Raw genomic sequence first — 22,894 nt, 5'->3', positions numbered from 1 at the left:
TTATTCTATAAACCACAGTTAAACAAATATGTCAATAAAAGATTATATTAATTTTACAGCAAATTTTCACAGTAAATAGGCATTTGCATCCAAGCTCTGAATCTTAAATAATATATACTTTATTATTCCATGGGGGTGCATTCATATATTAGGATTGGTGAATACCGTACCTTTTCCCCAAACACATTACAATATGGCACTACCAGATGGCTGGAGAATTTAGAAAGAGGGAACTAAAACGAACAGTACATAAATTATTCTGATTGTTTGAAACATTTGAATTTTTTGCCAGGAAATGTATTGAGAGAGACTTATGAAATCAAGAAAACTATAGGAATATCAGAGAAAATGTTTTTCTACCAATGGAAGGACAACCAATGAAGATAATAACTGGCCAACTCCTTTCCAGGAGTTAATTTGTGAAATATGTTGCAACAAAATATTTGGATAACTTTGAAATAAGAAATGATTAGATAACAAAGATTCATGGCTGGCATATGGGCCATATTACCTAACTGGAATTTCCATGTTTACAGGCACTTACTTAATTTTTTTATATAAACAAAAAGCCTGATATTGATTTTAATCAATAATATTAACTCTTCTTGGTTCTAATACTATTGTTTTTCTTATTTTTTTAATTTTGAACTTTAGAGCCATGCTGGGTCTTGTGTACAAAGAAAGTGACATATAAACTTAAATCTATTAATCCACAGCAGTGGAGAAAAGGCATAAAATTTAAAAAGAAATACAATGTCAAATATCTTCATAATCTCTAAATTAGTAATGCTAATAAAACATTTTAAAGAACTAAAAAATAAGAAACCGGATTAAATTATATGTACAGCATTATATTGTATTTATTATATTTAAATATATTTTAATGTGCATTTTCTGCATACATTCTGCATGGCAGTGAGTACTTAAATATTTTAATTGCAATATTACATATAATATACAAGTATAACCTAAATAGTTTAGTTTATACTAAATATATTTATATTAGATATATAAATATATATTCTAAAAATAAACAAATTGTTATAAGAATTTGGAGAAGAATTGGCTTTAAAAATGAAATAAAAATTTCAGAGGATAACAAGTGATTAAGGGAAAAATTGTTATTTTATCACTTTCCCACTAGACTAGAATGAAGGTATATTAGATATATTAATTTAAGAAGGTTGCTCTAGATTACTTTCTACTCAAAAACATTTATAATACAAGACAAAATAAAGCTATATGCAATATTGCATTTATTAAAACTTTTCCCCTTATTTCTAAAATTGTACAGTACAATTTCCACTTGTTTGCACTCAACAAGATTTTGATCAAGTAGGAACAAGACAGTTTTCAAAACTTCAAGAAATGTGAGATTTTTTTTATACAGTAGCATTATGCATTATTGAAATGGTATGAAGAAAAAGTTTTTATCTGGCTCCTTTAAACATTCTCATAGCCATTTAATGTATAAACTCTTTAAGGTTTTTTTCTTCTTCTGAAATGTGTGGAGATACATTGCTTTCAATAGTCTGAATTCAAATAACCTATGTTCAGCTCAGTAAATATTCATTTTATCATCTGTTTTAAATCTTATATGCTATAAGCCATATAATCTTCTAATCAGTTTTCATTGAATTTGCATTTATTGGACTGGCTCCAAACTTGTATTATAAAAGAGAGCACCATAAAATAATAGAGCTGACTGTAGTAATAATTGTAGTAGACCCACAGGAATCAATATTATCTTTAATCCATTGATTTTAGTCCATTATCTTCAAGAAACTTTGCATTAACTACATATTCAGTAATCATTAATACTTGTTACTTGTACTTTACCGTATTTCTTCTAAATGTGTACATTATTATATCACATATACCTCCGAAAGAAAAATGTATTATTTAACATTCTGAAGACAGAAATTACTAGTTAAACCTGCCCTAGCTAAAAAGTTTAAAAATAGCCTAGTGTATTTTTAATAACAAATGTACTTCAAGCATTTCTTGCTTTTGCTAAAAACAATTCATGCTTTATCCATGCATAATATATATTATTTCATGTTTTGTTAAACCTGGATTAAAGTTGTTTAAACCACGTCAGGGAATCCTATCACTGTGACAGATATTTAGTAAAATACAGTTGGTCTGTATAACCATTTGTTTAGTGACTGTGTTACAGTAGCACTGAAAGTGTGACTTATGACCATTTTTCGCACTTACGACTGTTGCAGCATCCTCATGGTCATCTGATTAAAATTTGGTAGCTTGGCAATGAGCCTGTATTTATGATGGTTGTAGTGGCCCAGAGTCATGTGACCATTTTTTGTGACTTCCAGCAAGCAAAGTCAATGTGGAAGCCAGATTCATTTAACAATCATCTTACTAACTTAACAACTGCAGTGACTCCCTTAACATCTATGACAAGAAAGGTCATAAAATGGGTCAAAACTCACTTAGCAACTGTCTTGCTGAGCAAAGGAAATTTTGGGCTCAATTTTGGTTGTAAGTCGAAGACTACCTGTAATGGGAACCAATGCCATGAAAGTACCTGAAACTGATAGGAAGTATTACAAACTGGAAACAATTTAACTATTGCTAGTGTTTGAAAGCAATAGAAATAGGGAAATATCAGCAACTGTATTGAAGTGAATCAATACTCTTTGAAAGGGGTAAGGGACAGAATTATAGCAACAGAAACCATGTATCAATATATGGGTCAATTTGAATCAAAGGGTCCTCTACATTAAGATTGAAGAGCCCTCTCTCAACAGAGGGGGAAGGGATACAACACCATCTATCTCCAGTTTACAACATGGTCCTTTCAGCAGTTCCAAGAAGGTTGCACACCCATTTGCGCTATTCCCATGACTAAGGGCACAAACTCCAAGTGGCCTCAGCGACTCTCAAAAAGAGTGCTAATGACCAGATGACCACAAAGAATATATGTAAATCCTTTCATCCTCCACCATTCAGTCAAAACTAAAGAAGTTTCTTGGATGAGAAGCAAAACATCTTCAAGGAAAAAGAAAGTCCATTTGCCTTTTGAAAAATGCACCTTTGGGATTCTCTTGCAGAATTAGGTTTCTCAATGGATTCTGAATGAAAATGCATAAAAATGTGACAAGGAATATCCTACTAGTAACATTTTCTCCTTTTGGTCAGAAAATATACATAATTGTAAACAATTTTTGAATCATAACTTTTTTTTTTTACAGATGGTTACCTCAGAATAACTTGAAATACAAACAATATTTTTCTGAACATTTATGTCATAGAACCTTTTGCCTTGAGAACATTTTATTTTATATACTGCTAAAAGCCAGAGTATTCTAATATTTATTCTAATTTTAATTCTAATATTTATTAATATTGCTTAGCATGTTAAGTGATAGGTAGCAAATATATGTATTTCCTGATAACAGAATAATATTTCTATTTTCTTTCTCTTTCTTTTGTGCAATTTGGATCTCCCAAGAAACATTATTTTGCTTTTTTTGTTGTCATTATTTATTTTGTTCGAGGAGCTGTATTGTGCTTGGTCCTCCATTCTCATGGTACTTGTGTATCAAAAAAAAAGTTTTTCTGTTTATTTCCCCCAAGAATGTTTAGAAATGATTTTATACCCAAAAATACTTTTGATCATCATTTACAAGTCTTTCTTTCTCTCTTTTGCCTAAAAAGGCAGATTACTACAAATCTGGTGTTTTTAGTTTTAGAAGCAGACTTCATTTATCACTTGTACAAGGTGGCTTCACAATATATCCCATTGCACCTACACTTTTAATTACTTACAAAAATGAAGGGAAGCCCTTTATAGGAAAAAAAGGATGAAGTCTAAACTAATAAATTGGTAATTTAATAAATAGGAAACTTCCCCAAACTAATTGTTTACTAGATAATTTATGATGTTATGTGTTTGGGGGGGGACTGCATTTATAAAATTTATTTGGCTAGGCTTAAATTTAGGGGGGGGGGTTATTCCTATTTTCCATGCACACACAAAGACTCTATTTCTAGCCACTGGGATATGCTTTTTGATAGAAGAACATGCAGCTGAACATGAAGATGTTGTGACAGACGATTGTTGGAAAAATGAAACCTGTTTTCCTTCTTCCTAGATAACAGTACAAGTTTACTGAGCAGAAGAAGAGGTATCATATGAAGCAAGACAGCTGAGCATAGCCCATCCAAAGGGAAGTTCAATAACCATGATCACATGGTTATTGAACTTCCCTTTGGATGGGCTATGCTCAGCTGTCTTGCTTCATATGATACCTCTTCTTCTGCTCAGTAAACTTGTACTGTTTACTGTACTCAGTAAACTTGTACTGTACTGACAGATGCTACTGTCATTGATGCTAGTGGTAGAGAAAGACTGATCCCTCAGAACAGATTGTGAAGGTCTATGCGTCTTCCTAATGATCCACTTCAGTAAGATTAGTAACTGACCCAAAGGAATTACTGGTAGATGTGAATAAATTAGTAAAGGTAAACCCAGACAAACAGAAATCCTTTCTACTAAAAGCCTATTACTGCATAGAAAAAAAAGTTTATTCCAATTAAATTTTCCTTTAAAATGAGAATGACTGGGAGATTATTATTAGATGATCAGCTATTAATTAAAGCATTTAATTTGCATAAATAAATAAAATTGATTTTGCATTACTTTGATGTTGATCATTGCTTTCCATCTTGGTAGAATCCAACAAGATCATAACCCTGTATGTATTAGTAATGTCTTAATGTAATTACTATAATATATTTTATTTCAAATTGAATTAAAAACAATTCAAAATTTTCAACTCAAGTGTCATATGGCACCTTTATTTTATCTACTGCACTGGTTACCAATTCACCTACAAGTACAATTCAAATTGCAGAGCATTACTGCTAAAGATATATACAGGACAACATACTTATCAATCAAGTCTTATATCAATCAAATCTTAAAAACCCTTCTATGTACCACAACACCATGACAGTGCCTGACACAGCAACATGTAAGGTGAGCTTCTTCTTCACCTACATTCCATCAGAAACTGAAAATTCTCTTTTAAACCAGCATTGGATTATGTTGTCACTTAAGATCAATTATGGATCATTAACTTCTGTTCTATTTCTATTTCTCCTTCTATTTCATAATTAATGCAGTGATGTGTTTTAATGATTTAGCATTGCGTGCATATTTTAATAATCAGTTCTTTCAGCAGCTATTTTAAGGAAAGAAAAAAAAGAGATTATTTGACTTTTAAACTACCCATTATCAAAGTTTTGGGTGGTATATAAAAATGAAGCATATTAGACAACAAATTTGTAGCATTAAATTATTAATTGCCACCCAAAATTTTTTAAACATTTATTTTTTAAAAAAAATACAAAACTAAATATTGTTAAAGGTCACCTAGAAAAGATACATTTTTAAAGCATTCTTAAAGTACGAATAGCAATTTTAACACTTTATGACCACCATAGAAAAAGTGCAGCCCCACTTTGGAGATTGATCACCCCAATTGAGTAAATTATAAAAATCTTGTAGGAAGGAAGAGACATCTTAGCCAAATGTAAATAAACTAATACAATCGATAGCTGGCATTCAATAGGTTAAGCTGATCTACCATGTACCTGCAAAATATCTAGAGTCAGAAATCTAAGGTGAAAGATTTTAAATTATTTTGACAGAGCAATCTAATACTGAGATCTTTTTATAGTGGGATGTCATCCAAGGAGACCTTGAACAGGATAGACTGAAGGTATCCGGATATATTGTTTTGGCTACTGGCCAGATCAGGTATATGTTGTAGTTATATGTTAACCTATAATGCTTTTGCCTTTTGAATTAACACAGAACAGAAAAAAAAAAACATAATAAAGCTCGCCATCTATAACTGTTGTCTTAAGTTTTAGGTCTACCCTCTGCAATGGACTTAGTGATACTTATGTGTCAATTAGTCAAACATCATTAGCCAAACATCACAAAGAAATGTTTATTGAACTTTGTATACATTACATGCAAAATGCTTGGGGGGGGGGGAGAATCTGCAGCTATTTTTAAAGATTTTCATTCTTGACAGTTTACCATTCACATGAATCAGGCAAAATGTTTCTATAGTATAGTTCTTTTGATCTTAAACAGTCAATCTCCACTTTTCTTTTTTATGAATGTACAGCTTGGGAGTGAGGGACATGAGATTCATGATGCTATGCTTCTATCTGAAAACAAGTGAAATGCTTTCTAGAATTTGAAATGACGGTATCTAGGATTCATTCAAAACTAAATTCCGAGGAAGTGGCCACTTCTTCTCTATGAGAGAAGCTCTATCATTTGTGAGCATGATCCTTCACCATCCTGATTGGTTTGACCTACAGTGAAGAAAGAAGGGTCATGGTTTAAATGATTGCAAATTCCTCTTATAAAGAAGGGCAATAGTGCCAGACTTAAAAGTTATGGTGTGCCCCCTTCTCAAGACACCACCACTGACCAGTCAATGTGGATATTTAAAGAAAAGTGATTGAGAATGAGGTAGAATGTCAGTTACAGATGGACATGAATAATATCTAGATAATTTTTAACTGAGATTTAGACTTTGATATGAGACAGACACTGCACTGGTCATTATTTTTCATGACTAGATAAGGGAGTGTATTCCTTTTAGTCTTGCTTGTATTTTTAAGCATGCTCAATACCATCGTTCAGAGTATCCCCTTCAACTATTTGTGAGGCATGGAAGTCAGAAGGACTGTTGTACAGTGATTGGGCTCCTTATTGACTGGATAGTTCCAAATAATTTTGGAGGAAAGATGCCTCAAGGCAAATCTCTCTCCTCCATCCTCTTTAGTGTCTACAACGAATGATGTATGCTGATGGGTCTAGGACATTTAGGTGCTCCTCCTTGGCTTTGCCCATTTTGCCCCCAGCCACCTGCCTCAACTGATTCACAGACAGTTTTCCTCCTCTGCTGGCCTTCCCCTGGCCATTGTCAACCACCAATGGTCCTCTGGTCCTCTGCCCCCCAGCACTTCATCCCAACCCTTTCCCCAGGCACTGTTTCTCCCTGTGTTTCACTCCACAGGACAAAAAGCTGCCAGCCAATCAGGTGGCAGGCAGCAGTGATGGTGCTAGGGGGAGAGAACCGAGGTGGTGGGGGTAATTAGTAATTAGAAAATTACTATGGTCTTCTTTGATTCTGAGAATATCTTTATTGAAAATGCAATAACTAATTAATGAGGAGGATTTGATTTGCTGAATCTGGAGTTATATCATCATGCTTACCTGTTCTCAAGTATTAAGTACTAGAAAACAACAACTGTTGCTAATTTAATTAACTTTGAAATATACATTCATCGCACCTTTTATTGTATGGACAGTATCTAAAAATACTAAAACTCTGGTATCTCTGGAAACAATTGCTTTATTTCAGTTAGAAAGTTATGGAATGTAGTATCTAACAAAAAATGATTTAACCATCTTTTCCATGCCAAATTGACTCTATGTGCAAATGATGATATGGAAAAATTGAATGGAAGATTTATTTTTTTCTTTATTAAATGTTTGGAAGTTTTTAAGAAATTTGGAAAATATCTACAGTATCTCCCAAATTACTAATTCAAGTGGAACAGTGCCATTTTGTAATCTTCCAAGAACACTGTATATATTTTAAAAAATAGAGCGTCATATAGCTCATCTTTTTTTATATTAAAGTTATTTTTCTTTATCTCTTGCAAGATTGATATATCGCTTGAAGGGGAAAGTAAGTTTTATATGTTGTTTTATACCTTTGCGCTAGAAGGTTAGAACGTTGCATTATAGAAAATATTCCAAGTTTTCTCAATTTTCCTGTGCCATATGAGCAAACACATTTCAGTAGACTTCTATCTCACACATAGATTAGGATTAAAATACCTAACTAGAATAGAGCAGGATCAGGAAGTGTAGACTTCATGGATTTGAGAAGAAGAGCTTTTATCCTTTCACCCTATAGGCCCCAGATGTTGGGTGAAAGCATACTGCTATTTTTAAACAGCTATTGACCAGAAGTTACTTCAGGATTTTAGCATTTATTTAAAAATAACTGAGACCTAGGGAGGCTGAAGGCATAACTACTGACAGCTGTTTTTTAGTGATTAAAACAAGTGAGTTAACCAGTAAATTAGCTAAGAAAGTAAATATAAATGTAGAATGGTTTCAGACTTTCTACAGGAAGCTAGCTATTAACTATGTGGATTAATATATCATAAAGGTAGAACTCTTCATTTGACAGGAATAACACCTGTTCCTAACACTAACTGTATAAATTTACAATTCAATGGATACCTCTGATTATGCATGCTAATGAAGACTGGAAGTTTAAAATTCTAATTTGCTTAAATAAAATTGCTATTTATTTTAGATTCTTGGTGTCTATTTTTATTATCCAGTGGTCTTGTACTTTAATCAAGCTTTTCGTATGAACAAAATTCTGAATATAAAAAGAAGATGTTATAGATGCTGAAGGTTAGATGTGATATATTCAGATTAGAAATCTACAAGCAATTGATGCTTTTTAATAACTATCAACATTCTAAATTGAACATATTATAGTACTAATCTTGAAGTAAAAATTGGTTCAGCTGACATATACCCTGATGTATTCTTCACTATATCATTTTCTAAATTAGCATTTCTATCTCTCCTCCATCATATGATATGGAAGTAGAAATTATTTAGATTTTTTTCTAGTAACTCCTACTTCCTTTGCTAACATGCTTATGACTATATCAATATTTCAATAATATTAGAGGTAGATGGTCAGGCAATAATCACATCAGAGCTTTTAATGATCTGACACCCAGTATCCCTCTACGCTGAATTTCAGTATTGTAAAACTAATACAGATAGTTCTTGACTTACAAGAGTTTGTTTAGTGATCATTCAAAGTTACAACGGCATTGAAAAAGTGAATTATGACCGTTTTTCACCATTTATGATTACTCCAGCATCCCCCCATAGTCACATGATCAAAATTCTGACAACTGGCAACTGACTGATATTTATGATGTTTGCAGTGTCCGGAAGTCATGTGATTACCTTTTGTGACCTGACAAGCAAAGACAATGGAGAAGCTGGATTAACTTAACAACTGTGTAAACTAACTTAACAACTACAGTGATTCACTTAACAACTGTGGCAAGAAAGGTCATAAAATGGGGCAAAATTCACTTAACAACTGTCTTGTTTAGCAACAGCAATTTTGGGCTCAATAAAATTGTCCTTTATACAAAACTATCTGTATAAAGATAAGCATTTTGGAAGCATAATTTGAATTATCAGATTTTCTGTATATATTTCTAAAAAGTGCTTCAAATAAGACCAATCTTGAGATTCATTATGTTATGTAATCTAGTATAGTATATCATTCTTCCCAGCAATCCTACCCAAATTTGAAATTATTCTACAGATCAAAAAAGTAGCATTTAGGCTGGCTCAAGACATTTTGCTGCTGCTAGAAACTGATCAGGAAATTATGCTGCCTATTTATTTCACCAACACCAATTAATTTATTTTAACACTTGAAACAGACGATTTCATAAACATTTCTATTCATACTTTACAATATAATTAAGTGACATATTAAATAAGTAAACATGTTCTCCTCACTTTTCATGACATTCAAAAAATGCTGCCAGAAATTATTGCTCCTTCTTTAATAGAAGCATAATATAAATTTTATTTTCATGATAACTTTCTAAAGTAACAGTGAAAGTGTCTTTGCTGGAACTACCACTAAATGCAGCTGGAAATAAATAATATTAAACATAGAGAAAGAAACCTTAAAATATATATTTTTAAGCTTTATCTAAGTGAATAGCTGTACCTTTGACAAAATTGACAAACAGGTACAAGTACATTGTGCCTATGTCAAGTCATTTTTTGTGGTTATTAACTTCTGGCAATTGTTTTTATATCTACATATCACACTGGCATTAACACATTTCTTTTCACAAAAAATATAGTCTATATCAGAAACATATATGTGTTTCACATTTCTTCAAACCTGAGCCCTGAAAATTTCCCAAATATTGTACAAACCTAGTGAAACAAACTATTCTTCTATACAAGTGCAAATAGGTTTTTCAGGTCTGAAATCTAGATGAATTTATAACAGTATCTTATCACTAATTGTCAAAGAATAAAACTGCTGATATAAAATGTTTGATTTATGATCATAGGTTTTAAAAATATGATAATGTAAATAAGCAGCAGAGAATTGTAAACTATATAAAATATGTTTACAGTACTATAGTTTTAGACAAAATATGTACCCTGAAATTAATGAAATCCTAGAATTCCAGCATCTGCTGTTGGAGCCTCAACTACTCTGAAAAAAAATGTGGAGGCATCTCCTGGATAAATAGCATTGTGCTTCCTAGGAAAGGGCCTTTGCGAGGCTTCACAAATACCCCAAGACTTCAGCTGGCATAATTCATCACCCAACTCTTTATTTCAAGAAAACGAATCTATTTAGCTCAAAAATTCAGCAAAGTTCTTTTCCTATCTCCAGCCATAGCTGGTATGACCCAATAAACTTTGTAAGTACGGATGAACTTCCCCCTCCTGGTTTACCAGCAAATCATGTTTTGCTACCCTTGATTATGGTGCTGGAGAAGACTCCTGCGAGTCCCCTGGATTGCAAGGCGATCAAATAAGTCAGTCCTAGAGGAGATCAACCCTGACTGCTCTTTAGAAGGCCAGATCCTGAAGTTGAAACTCAAGTACTTTGGCCACCTAATGAGAAGGAAGGACTCACTGGAGAAGACCCTAATGCTGGAAAAGATTGAGGGCAATAGAGAATGAGGTGGCTGGATGGAGTCACTGAATCAGTAGGCGTGAGCTTAAATGGACTCCAGAAGATGGTAGAGGACAGGAAGGCTTGGAGGAACGTTGTCCATGGGGTCGCAATGGGTCAGACACAACTTCGCAACTAAGAACAACAAAATCATTTGCTATTTCATTAAAAACTCATAAGTAAAATTTCAGATTTGCAGAGCAAAACAATATTTGTCCATATCCTATATAGGTAGTACTTGACTTACTACAATTCGTTTAGTGGCCGTTCAAAGTTACAATGGCACTGAAAAATGTGTCTTACAATCATATTTCACACTTAACAACTGTTGCAGCATTCCCTTGGTCACGTGATTTACATTCAGATGCTTGATAACTGGTTCATATTTATGATAGTTGCAGTGTCCCGGGGTCATGTGATCATCTTCTGGACCATCGGACAAGCAAAGTTGTTAAGATTCACTTAACAACTATGTTACTAATTCAACAACTGTAATGATTCACTTAACAAATGAAACAAGAAAAGTTGTAAAATGGGGCAAAATTCACTTAATAAATTTTTCACTTAGCAACATAAATTCTGTACTCCATTGTTGTCATTAGTAGAGGACTAATTGTACTTATTTTTCAAGGATAAAGAAATAAGATAAGTTCAAGAGCATATTTAGTTTAATAATGACATATGCTGAGAAAAATTCTAGAAACACAAAATCTTTCTTCAATCTCTATTAAATTGGCTTGTATGACCATATCTATCCCTAAGATATCTAAATTACTTAAATCTTCTAGTATTTTCAAAGTTTCATTCACGCTTCTCTGATTACGTATCCTATCTGCCTTATATTTTCTTGACCAAATATTAATTGTCATTAATAACACATTCTTTATAATGGCAATTCTCTGTTGATGGTATAGGCAGAAAATAGTCAGATAAAAAAATTCTCACTAGGAGGCAAAAATATAATTTGAGAGTGTCTCACTAGGAAGCAGAAATATAATTTGAGAGTGTCTCAGACATGACTATCCCTAGTTTCATAAAGATAAAGGGAGAAAGGAGGAAAGTGCATTCAGACATGCAAGATTCTGTTCCTATAATCTTTTAATAAAAGTAGCACCAGCTTGCCTGTTTTTGGTTTCCAACCTTGGACTGCTGGCAATTGGCTCTCTATTGCCTTCCTCTAGATTTTTATGATAGCACTGAAAAGACAGCTGCAGTTACCTATTATGAAATATGTATGCTGGAGAACATATTAGTTAAATTTTCACATTATATATTACCTTTGAGAAATCCTGGAGAACTATTAAAATATCATCAGGAACAGGAACAGGTTGTCTCTATCATCAAAAATGAAAATTCTGGAGACACAATATTTCTCAGTTTTACCAAAGAATTTACAAAATACTCTATAATATTCTCGTTAGCCAGATAGTTAAATTATGGATAGAATGACCTGACTATTAAGTTGATATGTAGCTGGCTCAAAAATCATACTCATCCATGATTCCTCATCAAGCCAAAGGAAATTAACAAGTGAGATAATAATAATTTAATAATAATGTATTATATTTATACGGCTGCTAAATCAAAATAGATTCAATGTCATATTACAACATTAAAAACATTGGAACACACAAATACCAACATGTTGGGGAAATACACAAAAAGATACTAAATACTTATCAAGTTCTGCAAGGTTCCACTTTACCCTCTTCAACATTTTATTAATGACTTGAATTGAAGGAATCCTTATCAGATTTTCTTTTTTTTAAATAATATTTTATTAGTTTTCTAATTTTACATTTAGGTATTTAAAAAGCAACATGGTGGCTGGGTTAATCAATAGTTCAATAACATACAAAAATCTTTAGTACAAATCTCAAGTTACAACATTAAATATTTCCTCTCTTTTTCCTTTAATATCTACTATCTCGTATTTAAACTAATACAGTTCTTATTATATCAACTAAGTAAAAACATCATTATTACATTTATCAATAAATTTTTACATTTGATCTTTATAGACTATCAATGTCCTGTTATTGGTTTTTTCCCAATTTTTAGTTTCCCATCAATATTCAAATATAACATTTGATATTTATAATTTCCAGGCTTTAGGTAACCAAAGTTTCCCTTATCTCAATTCCTAACAGAAGCTAATATTCAAAATACACATCTTATCTATTTGAGTATAGTCTTATTCTATTTTTTAAAAATTATTTATTTCCCACCATATCACTTAATTAATAATACAATATCCCCTTCAATAAATCAAAACCATTATATATATTATCTGGGTTAATCAATAAATCAAGCATATTCATAATTTTTCCTTTTGGATCTAATTTTTAAATAGTAACAAATAGAATCCTTATTTTCAACTAATTTCCAAATATTTTAAATTTAATGACCAAAATTCCCCTTATCTCAACTTCTCCCTTTAACCCTTTAATTAGTAATATGAAATCCCCTCTAATAAATCAAAACTCCAATTTTCTTCAACCTTATTCTGGCTTTCTTCCTTTGCCAACTAGCCTTCCATGTCAGTGCTTTTAAATCATCAAATAGATCTCCCTCTATTATTATATATATATTATTTGAAATAAGAGAGACCATTTAGTTGCCATTTTTTTGGAAGGGCTAGCCCATTTGTGTTCATTAGATCGTCTCCCTATTATTCCAGTTCCCCATGATTGCCCTGATATGTTTATCTTCCATTCAATCTGTTCTTCTTCTTTCTCCTCAAATTTCTTCTGATTTATATAGAAAGTCTTTTCCATTTTCAGTGTTGTCACTCCCTTTTCTCGGTTTTCAATTAACTGTATTTGTTGGTCAATTGAGTCCTCTTTCTTAGTATTTGATTGTTCCACTTCTTCTGTTATCTTCTGCGTTGTTAGTTCTTTGGTTGTAGTCAAAATTTGCGTTTGTATATCTAAGCTGGCATCTTGTTCTTTTATGTTGTATCTGGCGGGCCCTCGGGGAAGGGCCTTTTCTGTGGTGGCTCCGACGTGGTGGAATCAACTTCCCCCCGAGATTCAAACTACTCCCACCTTGCTGGCCTTCAAGAAAGCTATTAAAACTCTTCTGTTCCGGCAGGCCTGGGGTTGATGTCCCCGGGGGGGGGGCGGGATTCAATTGGGACATGCTGTGTGAATGTATTCATTTTTAATTGTTATAGTTGTTGTTTTAATTTTGTACGCTGCCCTGAGTCCCTAGGGATTGGGCGGCATATAAATTTTACTAATAAATAAATAAATCTTATTTTGTCACAAGCTGAAAGAATGGTTTCATGTATTGCTTTCAACACGGAAAGGATCTTTTCCTGGTTTTCATCCATATTCTCTGAATAGTGTGTTAAGTTGAGGATTTTAAAATCAGACGTTAAAAATAATTTTATAACTAGGTATGGGACCTCTATTTCATGTATTATAGGTGGTCTTTATAGTAGAAGTCGTTTGTCAAGTAAGATTTTATAGTCCAAGGTATTTCATCATCTCATGTAATAACCAATGTTCCTCATATAAAGAAATAGGAAAGCAATTCCCCACATATAGCTCTGAAAGTCAGTAAAGGTTTACATTCATAGTTCAAGCAGGCCAGTTATGCCACCCAGAAATTCTCTTTACAGCTGAGTTTCTCACAGGTGGTATCTATTAAGGTCAAAAGAGTTTTATCTGAAGACTGAGCTACAAGCCAAGTCTCTTTTAGGCAATAACAAATCGTAATACCAAACTTCACCACAAGATGTCACCTATGCCGTTTAAAGTTTTTTAAGTCCAAAATTGTTATAATCCTTTTTCCAGTTTTATTTCTTTTTTTGTAGATAAAAGTCTCCAGTAAAAATAATCAAACTTTGGGTACCCAAGTTTCAGAAACATATAAATCCAATTAGATTAAAATTGTTCTTTTAGTACTTTAACTCCCCTGGGTAGTCAGTCGCCACTGTTCTTAGAGAGTGGGGTAGAAATTCCCTTCCCTGTCTCCTCACATGGGGAAAAGATACTTTGGGCAGCTTTTACAGGAAAAGAAAATACTTAAGATCTCAAAGAGAAGATCAGATCTCACCCTGTTTCATCCACGTTGCTTTAGAAGTGCTTGTAAGTTTGACTTCGGCTGTCTGCAGCTTAGTGACGAGCCATATTTCTATGGCTGGTCTTTCCTCCTCCGGTTTGGAGGGGTGCCCCAGATCAAGCAGAAGGCTGCCACCCTCCTGTGATCAAATGGGGGTCCCCTCTTTGCTTGTCGCCCCTACAGGGCAACTTTCGACCCTTTCCAGAGTCCACCAGGGGAACGAAATCGAATGCAGAAGATGCATCTCATCTTCTAGCATGTGCAGCAGCCACAATGACAAACCAGAAGTCCTTATCAGATTTTCTAACACAAATATTTTTTATAAAACTAAAATGAATTCAATAAAATGCATATTAATACCACTTTATTGTAATGCAATTGATCCAGAGAATGAGAAGTAAATTAAGATGCTGAATGTCTATGGAGATTCTCAATCATCCAGGTCATAGTTGTCCCAAGGGTATTTTTTAAAAACGGCAACTAGACTTTCTTGGTTTTTTTCTTGAAAATGTTTAACTTCTCATCCAAGAAGTTCAACTTCTTCAGAACTTAAGAAGCTTCTTAGATAAGCAGCAAAACATTTTCAAGAAAAAAAACCAAGAAAGTCCAGTTGCCTTTTGAAAAAGCATCCTTGGGATTAAGATGCTGAATAAAGAGCATAAAGCACCAATATGCTTTAGTTTAATTTCTTCCCATATAGCTACTGTACAGTTGTCTGAACAGAAGCTTTAAGTGAATGTCAGTTTTGTAATTCCTTTTTCCCTTAGTCGATACCTTCGATATCTGTAGTTTCCCCAAAACTAATTTTGATCAGCCAGTTTAGCCTAAAATTCTGCTTATAACAATTTTAGGATTAGCTGATTCCATTTATAACAAGTGGAAATTTTCTGCTTTTCATTTTATGAAACAATTCCAATGTCCATAGAAATGAAATATAAGAAAATACTTTACAAAATAGAACAGAAATTCTAATATCCTTTTATAGAAACTGTAATGACCAATTATCAAATAACACTTATATGAAAACTTCCATGCCTTAAATCACAATCTGTGCCTGTTAAAGAGCTTTCAGAATATATAAACTGCTCAGCTGTACTCCAATTCATGGCTGAAATCTGATTAGGAATTGGAGAATAGATGACTCAGAAATTCCAAGGCTGGAAACTAAAAAAGACATCTTGGAAGAAGGTAAAGGGAAGTCATTTTTGTATTATTGCCAAGAAATCTATATTCAGCATTTCTATACAGATAAGGGCTGCAACTGACTATCTTTTCTGAAAGGGAGTAGAAATGCAAAGAACCATAACCTTCACAAATCAGTGGGAGTCTGCAGGCAGATTTGGCGAATTTTACAGTAGAAACCTATTTTGTACTATTTTTTTGCTCAGAATTATTTATTGAATGTAGAATTTAAAATAATAGCATTAGAAGAGACATTGCAGTTCTTCCACTCCAATCCTCTGCCCATGGTAGGAGATCCTGTACCATTCTGAACAAATGAATGTCCAGTCACACACAATGATGGCACACCCACAACTTCCAGAGGCAAGCCATTCCACTGATTAATTGTTCATTATTTCTTTATTAAACTTATATGTTACCCAACTTGCTGCACGTGACTCTATATAGCTTCCAATCAGTTTACATTAAAACGATAAATAAGAGATCTTAAATTTAAAAGTCTTAAAATAATATTGACCTACATGGAGAGGAAGGAAGCAAAGTGGGGAGAAGGTGGGGTGTTATCTTTAGACACTTCCAAAATTCACACATTGGGGCCCAAGGCTAATTGGCACAGCCATGTTCCAATCCTTCTTGGAAGGCCAATAGGGTAGGCGTGGATCTCACCTCAGGAGGCATGATGTTCCAGAGGGCAAGAGCCATGGCAGAAAAGGCTCTTCTTCTGGACCCTGCCAGCTGAAATTCATTAACCAATAGGGTCCACAGCATGACCCTTCTGCTGGGGAAGATGGGCTAGTCCCATTATGGCGAGCCAGTTCCTCAGATAGCCTGGACCCACAGATACCTTGAATTGGACCTGGAAGCAAACTGGCAACTAATACAGCTCATAGAACAGCAGTGTAACATAGGCCATCCTAGGGGGCCTCAAGAACTGCCTATACAGCTGTGTTTTGCACTAACAGAAGCTTCTGGATACTCTTCAAGAGTAGCTCCATATAAAGCACATTGCAGTAGTCCAAATGTGAGATGACCAGGGCTTGAGTGATTGAGTGCATGGAGTCCCAATCCAGAAAAAGGTGCAGCTGGGGCACAACACAAAGTTGCACAAAAGCTTTCCTAGCCATGACTGCCACATGTCCATCAAACAGGAGTTGTGAATCCAGGAGAACCTCCAAATTGTGCACCAAATCTATCTAGGATAGTGCAACCCCATCCAGAACTGAATGTGCTCCACACACCCAAAGCCACTCAGTTTTACCAGGGTTCAGCCAAAGTCTGTTGTCCCCTATGCAGACCCCTACCAGCCTGTAGACATTGTAAGAGGGCAACAACAGCATCACTTGGGTCACCCAGGATGGAGATGTAAACTTGAATATAATCAGCTTACTGATGGAACCTCATCCCAGGATTTTGATTGATCTTGCCCAGTGGCCTTATGTGCATGTTAAAAAGGAGTGGGGGGGGGGGTATGAAGCCCTGCAGCACACCACAAATTCTCACTCCCTATCAACACTGATTGGGACCAAGAAAGGAGTCAAACTAGCACAAGACTGTGCAATCCAACCCCACAATCTATAAGCAGCCCCAAAGGATTCCATAGTTAATGGTATCAAAGGCTGCTGAGAAGTCAAGGAGAACAAGGATGGATCCATTATCCCATATCACACTCGCTAGAGATCATCAAGTGCAACCAATGCTGTTTCTGTCCCATAACTGGGCATTAAACCTATCCCTTTCATCCAGGGCCTTCTTAAACTACCATACAACTACTTTCTCTACCATCTTCCCTACAATGGGAAGATGGGAGCTGGATGGAAATTGTCCAGACAGATGGGATCAAGAAATGGTTTTTTGAGGAGGGACAAACCAAGGCGTCTTTAAAAAGTTCCAGAATTATCTCCGGTAATGAAGAATTTGTCACTGCCTAAACCTGCCTGGCTGTCACCATCCTTGACTTTCACCAGCCAGGAAGGACAGAGATTAATTGATAGGTGGTTGCACTGACAGCATCAAAGACCCTGTCCATTTCATCAGGTTCAACAGGTCAAATTATTCCACAATAACCAGATAAGATCTTTCCAGGCATCTCAAATGGATCTGCACCATGCATGGGTTCCAGCTGGGAATGAATCCAAGCAACCTTGTCCATTGAGTGTTTAAATTCCTCTGCATGGCCCTGAATATGAATATCTGAAACCTCCTGAGCCAGGAGGGACTGGGTGATCCTGAACAGGGCCATTGGGAGCACATAGCAGACATAATAAAAGTGGAGTAATAGTGGTGTTTTGCTGCTCTTACTGCCATGAAGTAGGGCTTAATAGCAGCTCTAAGTCATGTCCAGTTGGATTCATCCCTTGTTTTCCTCTAGCAGCGCTCTAGATGTCTCTTAGTTCTTTTAAGAACCGTAGCTCCTCCATGATATATCCCATTCTATTCTTTTACTTTCACATAAAAGTCGGCAAAATTGCAGTCTTAGTAATAAACCAGCCACCAGATTTTGATTTTGCTAAAATAAATGTAATCCTGAAATATTACTTTATATACAATCCTCACTTCATGTACAAGTAAAGAACTTAACATCCTTCATGTTAATTCAATGGACTCATTAAATTTGATTCAGATATGCCTGCAAAATTTGACTAATTTAAATCAATTGATTTAATTTGTTAAATTAAATATCGACACACTTTTTTTTCAAATGTGTTTCTAAACAGATTGGATATCTGACTTGCCTACAGAAGAAGCAAATTCAGGCTTAGCAAACAAATGCAGTGTAAACAACATATCCTATAAGTTGGGATAATGATTCAGTCCATAAATGTCAGATCAGTAATGATTCATTCTATATATGTTTAATCAATGTGTCAGCTTCACATATATTCCATCATGGCATTTATAATGAACAAATGTCTGGCAGTGCCACAGGGTATAGTAGAACTTGGAATCTCTGATAATCTCTGAGTGACATCTGGCCCATGGAGGTGGGGATGGAATAAAAAATATGTTGGGATGTCAGGATGTAAATATGAAAGGGATGGGATTTATAACATTATATTTTCATTTTTTCATCATCATAGTGCATAGCAACCATCTATCTTTCTCAAAGTGATAGAAGTGGAATTAGCTTCATCCATTGCAAAGAGTGAATTATTACTACTTTATATTTTATGTAGAAAATGTATCTCAGAAAGATGCATATTTTGTTTCTGCTTACACTTATGTGAATTGTGAGTTAAAACACTTTCATAATATCTGAGGGTTAAGTTCTATAAGAGATATGCATGTGAGTGTGCACATAGCAGAATATCAGACATTATATGGAAGCTTGTAACTTTCATATATATATATATGCAATGTAATTAGTTGATCAGCCAATGTTCAAATGTTTAATCATCCAAGATATCTTACATAGCCAAATATAAAATTAGAATCCACACAAACTACTTTTCATTTTGATATTATTAATTGGATTTAGAAGACTTCAATAATCTTAATGCAACCAGAACCTTAATTTAACAAAAAAAGCATTTTGTGGAAGTCCACTGGCCATCTTAAAAGAAGGCTAACACTGTCAGGTCCAAAACCAAGAATGACACTTGCCAATTCTTACAAGGTGAGATTTTTATTGTTTCACACCTATAGACAAAATCTTGCCAGACTGAGAAGACTTTACTATCCGCATCTACAATATGTAAACTATTAGGGAATGTCTCTCTTCACCCTCTTTCTCTCTCACATAATAACTGGGCCAAGTAGACTCTTACTCCTCAGGAATGCAACCCCTCCCTCCTGGGGATCCACTTCTTCAGTACATTCCACATAAAAACCATATCCTTCTAGTTTTCAACTCCTCCCTCTGGCAGCAGCACTATTATCCCTGAAAAGGCTCTCTGAAGACTATTGACAAAGTAACTCAAAGTAGCCCGCTTGGTGAAAACATATTGGAGGGTGTAATCTCAAAAACAAAACCCCACCATATTATTGATGCTACTAGTCATACTTCCTAAAATAATTGCATGTTTCATGACATGTAGTCCTTTAAGCAAACACACATACATATAATGTCAGCTACAAATCATTTTTATCAATATTTCTAAGATTATAACGAATATAAGGAAAACATTTGCTCATAATTACCACATGATGAATAGACAAATAGCATACTAATTTACTAAGAGTGTATCAGTCATTTTATCAAATTAGATGAATAAGCAAGACATAGCATAATATCATTTGACTAATGTTTATTCAGTATTAGGTTTTGCATTCCAGCAGCAAGGATAATACTATCAGCCAATCATTCTTTACAGAATTCAATAAAAATTATCTGGAGGGCTGTACAGAGCTTTGGACTGAATTACAAAATGGCTTTGTAGAATGTAAGAGGCACAAATGTAGCAGCTGTTTGTAACTCCTTCAAGAAAGTATGTCTTTTCCTAGAATTGTGAGGCAGTTGCATAGAACAGTTATAGGCTTCCTGGGAAAAAATGTAGCTCTTTCAAAGAGCTAAGGAATTGAATTCCTCTGCATTTATTTTACTGGATGTCAAAGTAAATCCATATGCTTCAGAGCAACTGAGCACACCTCACATTTATGTGCCAGATAGTAATCATCTACTCATATCCGTAATAGTATAGCCCAATATATTACACAGAGGACTGAATCTTGAAACCCTCAATGTTAAATTACAAAAAGAAGGGTCTAGGATATGTCTACACACAAGGGTAAAGGATGGGGTATAGGGTTAACTTCAGATATTTATTTCATCATCATTGATGGGCTACTAAATTCACAGCTGATTACTGCACATCACAAAATTAATCTGACATTTAATACTTTTAAATGGACACTTGTTTAACATCCCTGGTAAGTTCTAATCTTAGTAAACCAGTTCCTATCAGATAGAATTACAATGATCCAGAATCTTTTAGCCCTAGCTATACGCATTCCTATGGGAGTAAATAGTACTACTATAGACTGTCTTTTTCTTTTATACTTTTGCAGAGAGCACTTTTTGAGTGCATAGAAGGAAAATGATGTTTCTGTCAGACAACAAAACCATAGTGCTCCTGAGATCACCTTCTTAATACTCTTAAAATTGTTGTCCTTCATAAGGGCTTTTCTAGAAGCTTAGATAAGGAAAAAAGTAGGAGCTGAAAAGAATTATTGTAGTCTAATTTATTTCCTAATAAACATGCACAACAACATTGCATTCTTAATTAAATATGCTACCCATGAAACAATTACTAGCATCTTACTGCCTCATCAAGTTAGACAATTACATATATTGTTGTTTTTCAAAACAAAATGCCCTTGCCTTGGAATGATAATCTTGCTCCAGCCTGGAATCTGATCCTGTTACATGTTTGTACTTGTTCATTTTCATTTGACGATTTCTCTCTTCAACATCCAGAGTACCTGTCAAGTTCAAAATAAAACCAGTTTCAGCATTCTTAACCAAAATGGAGAACATTTAAGATTTATTCAAATATAACTTAAAAGTTAAATCTATGATTTTGTTTTGATGAGTAAAACAGCTTAATTGACAAATATCAAAAGATCATTATAAATTTTAATTTCAACCATGTAAGTTATAATGTTTTAATTTAGGATTACGATTGCACATAAATTGTCAAACGGGAGGGGGGGAAATCAATGGCTTTTTACAAAAACAACACACTGAAAACAGAAAAGTTTGAAAGGGGTAACATCTACTATTCATCTCTATCATTTTAAAAATCATATAGCAATAACATAGGCCTGGCTAGCTTAACTGTAACACGAGTAGGTATTTCTATTATTTTAAATGCATTGGATTCTATTATTCATGCATTGGACGAGCTCTGAAGGGTAACAGCTGAAATGCTGGAAAATTTGGCTGGATTCTTTGTGAGGTGGGGTTTTTTTTTTGTAATATTTGTAATTCTTTTATTTTAATTTTTTGTGCCCAGTATCTGAAAGGTTTGCCAATTCCTGATTTGGAACATGCTAACATATTATGAATTATACATATACCGTTCGCAAATCTTGAAAAATAGGATGACTTTAATTTTCTAGGACTACTTCTTTAAGGAGGAAACCTCTAAGCAGAAAATTGCTTTTTTTCCCCCTTCGGCAAATTAGTAATATTTGAGATCAAATGTCAGACAAAAGCAGATGAAAGATAACATTTTGAAGGAAATGCTAACAAAGGATGCCAACAAAATGGCTACTTAAGCCATATCATACAATGAACTAATAGTAGTCTAGACAACCACTACAGAGTATTTGCTCTGACTTCTACTTTGTGGTAGCATGGAGAAACAAAACTGCAACAGGCTTTGTGAACTATATAAACAACATCAAAATTGAAATCTGTGAGAAGCAAGAGAGAACAAACAGATGAGGGGTTTTTTTCAAAATAGACTCCTTTTTTTCTAAACCATTAAATAAATATAGAAAACGCTGAATTACACCCAGCATTCAGTAATTGTAATTAAGAGAACTGCACATGTAATTTGCATATCAATCACAACTGAGCTCAGCACAATGTTTTAAAAAATATATGTGCATAAATTAATATACAGGACAACAGAATGAGGTCAAAGTTTTCAGGTGTAATATTAACTTTTAGAGGTGAATTATATGATTGCAAGATATAAACTGAAATGGTTTTTTTTCTCAGACTAGAATAAACATTGGAAAATGTCTTTCATGACATTACAGATAGATAATTAAACAGTGACATTATGGTTTACCCAGTTCTTGCTCTAGTGAATTATTACCTTGGCTGCCTTTCTCTTTACCTTTTCTACCTATACAATAAATGAACACTGAGAAAG

The 22,894-nt window shown here is 34.1% G+C and overlaps 1 protein-coding gene across 40 annotated transcripts in view; it reads right to left on the bottom strand.

Moving 5' to 3' along the window:
- RIMS2 (regulating synaptic membrane exocytosis 2) overlaps positions 1-22,894 on the bottom strand; it is a 280,764-nt gene that overhangs the window by 50,918 nt on the left and 206,952 nt on the right. For all 40 annotated transcript variants that reach the window (XM_039328826.1, XM_039328838.1, XM_039328829.1 and 37 more), the window contains one exon: positions 21,391-21,491. In XM_039328826.1, coding sequence (XP_039184760.1) covers positions 21,391-21,491 — 101 coding nt within the window. The remainder of the gene's footprint in view (positions 1-21,390; positions 21,492-22,894) is intronic.

Source organism: Crotalus tigris, unplaced genomic scaffold, assembly GCF_016545835.1.
Source record: "Crotalus tigris isolate CLP2741 ecotype Arizona unplaced genomic scaffold, ASM1654583v1 scf7180000024384.25900115:4084858, whole genome shotgun sequence".
NCBI lineage: Eukaryota > Metazoa > Chordata > Lepidosauria > Squamata > Viperidae > Crotalus > Crotalus tigris.
Note: the sequence above shows the minus strand (reverse complement) of the source record. Positions and strands in the feature narration are given on the sequence as shown.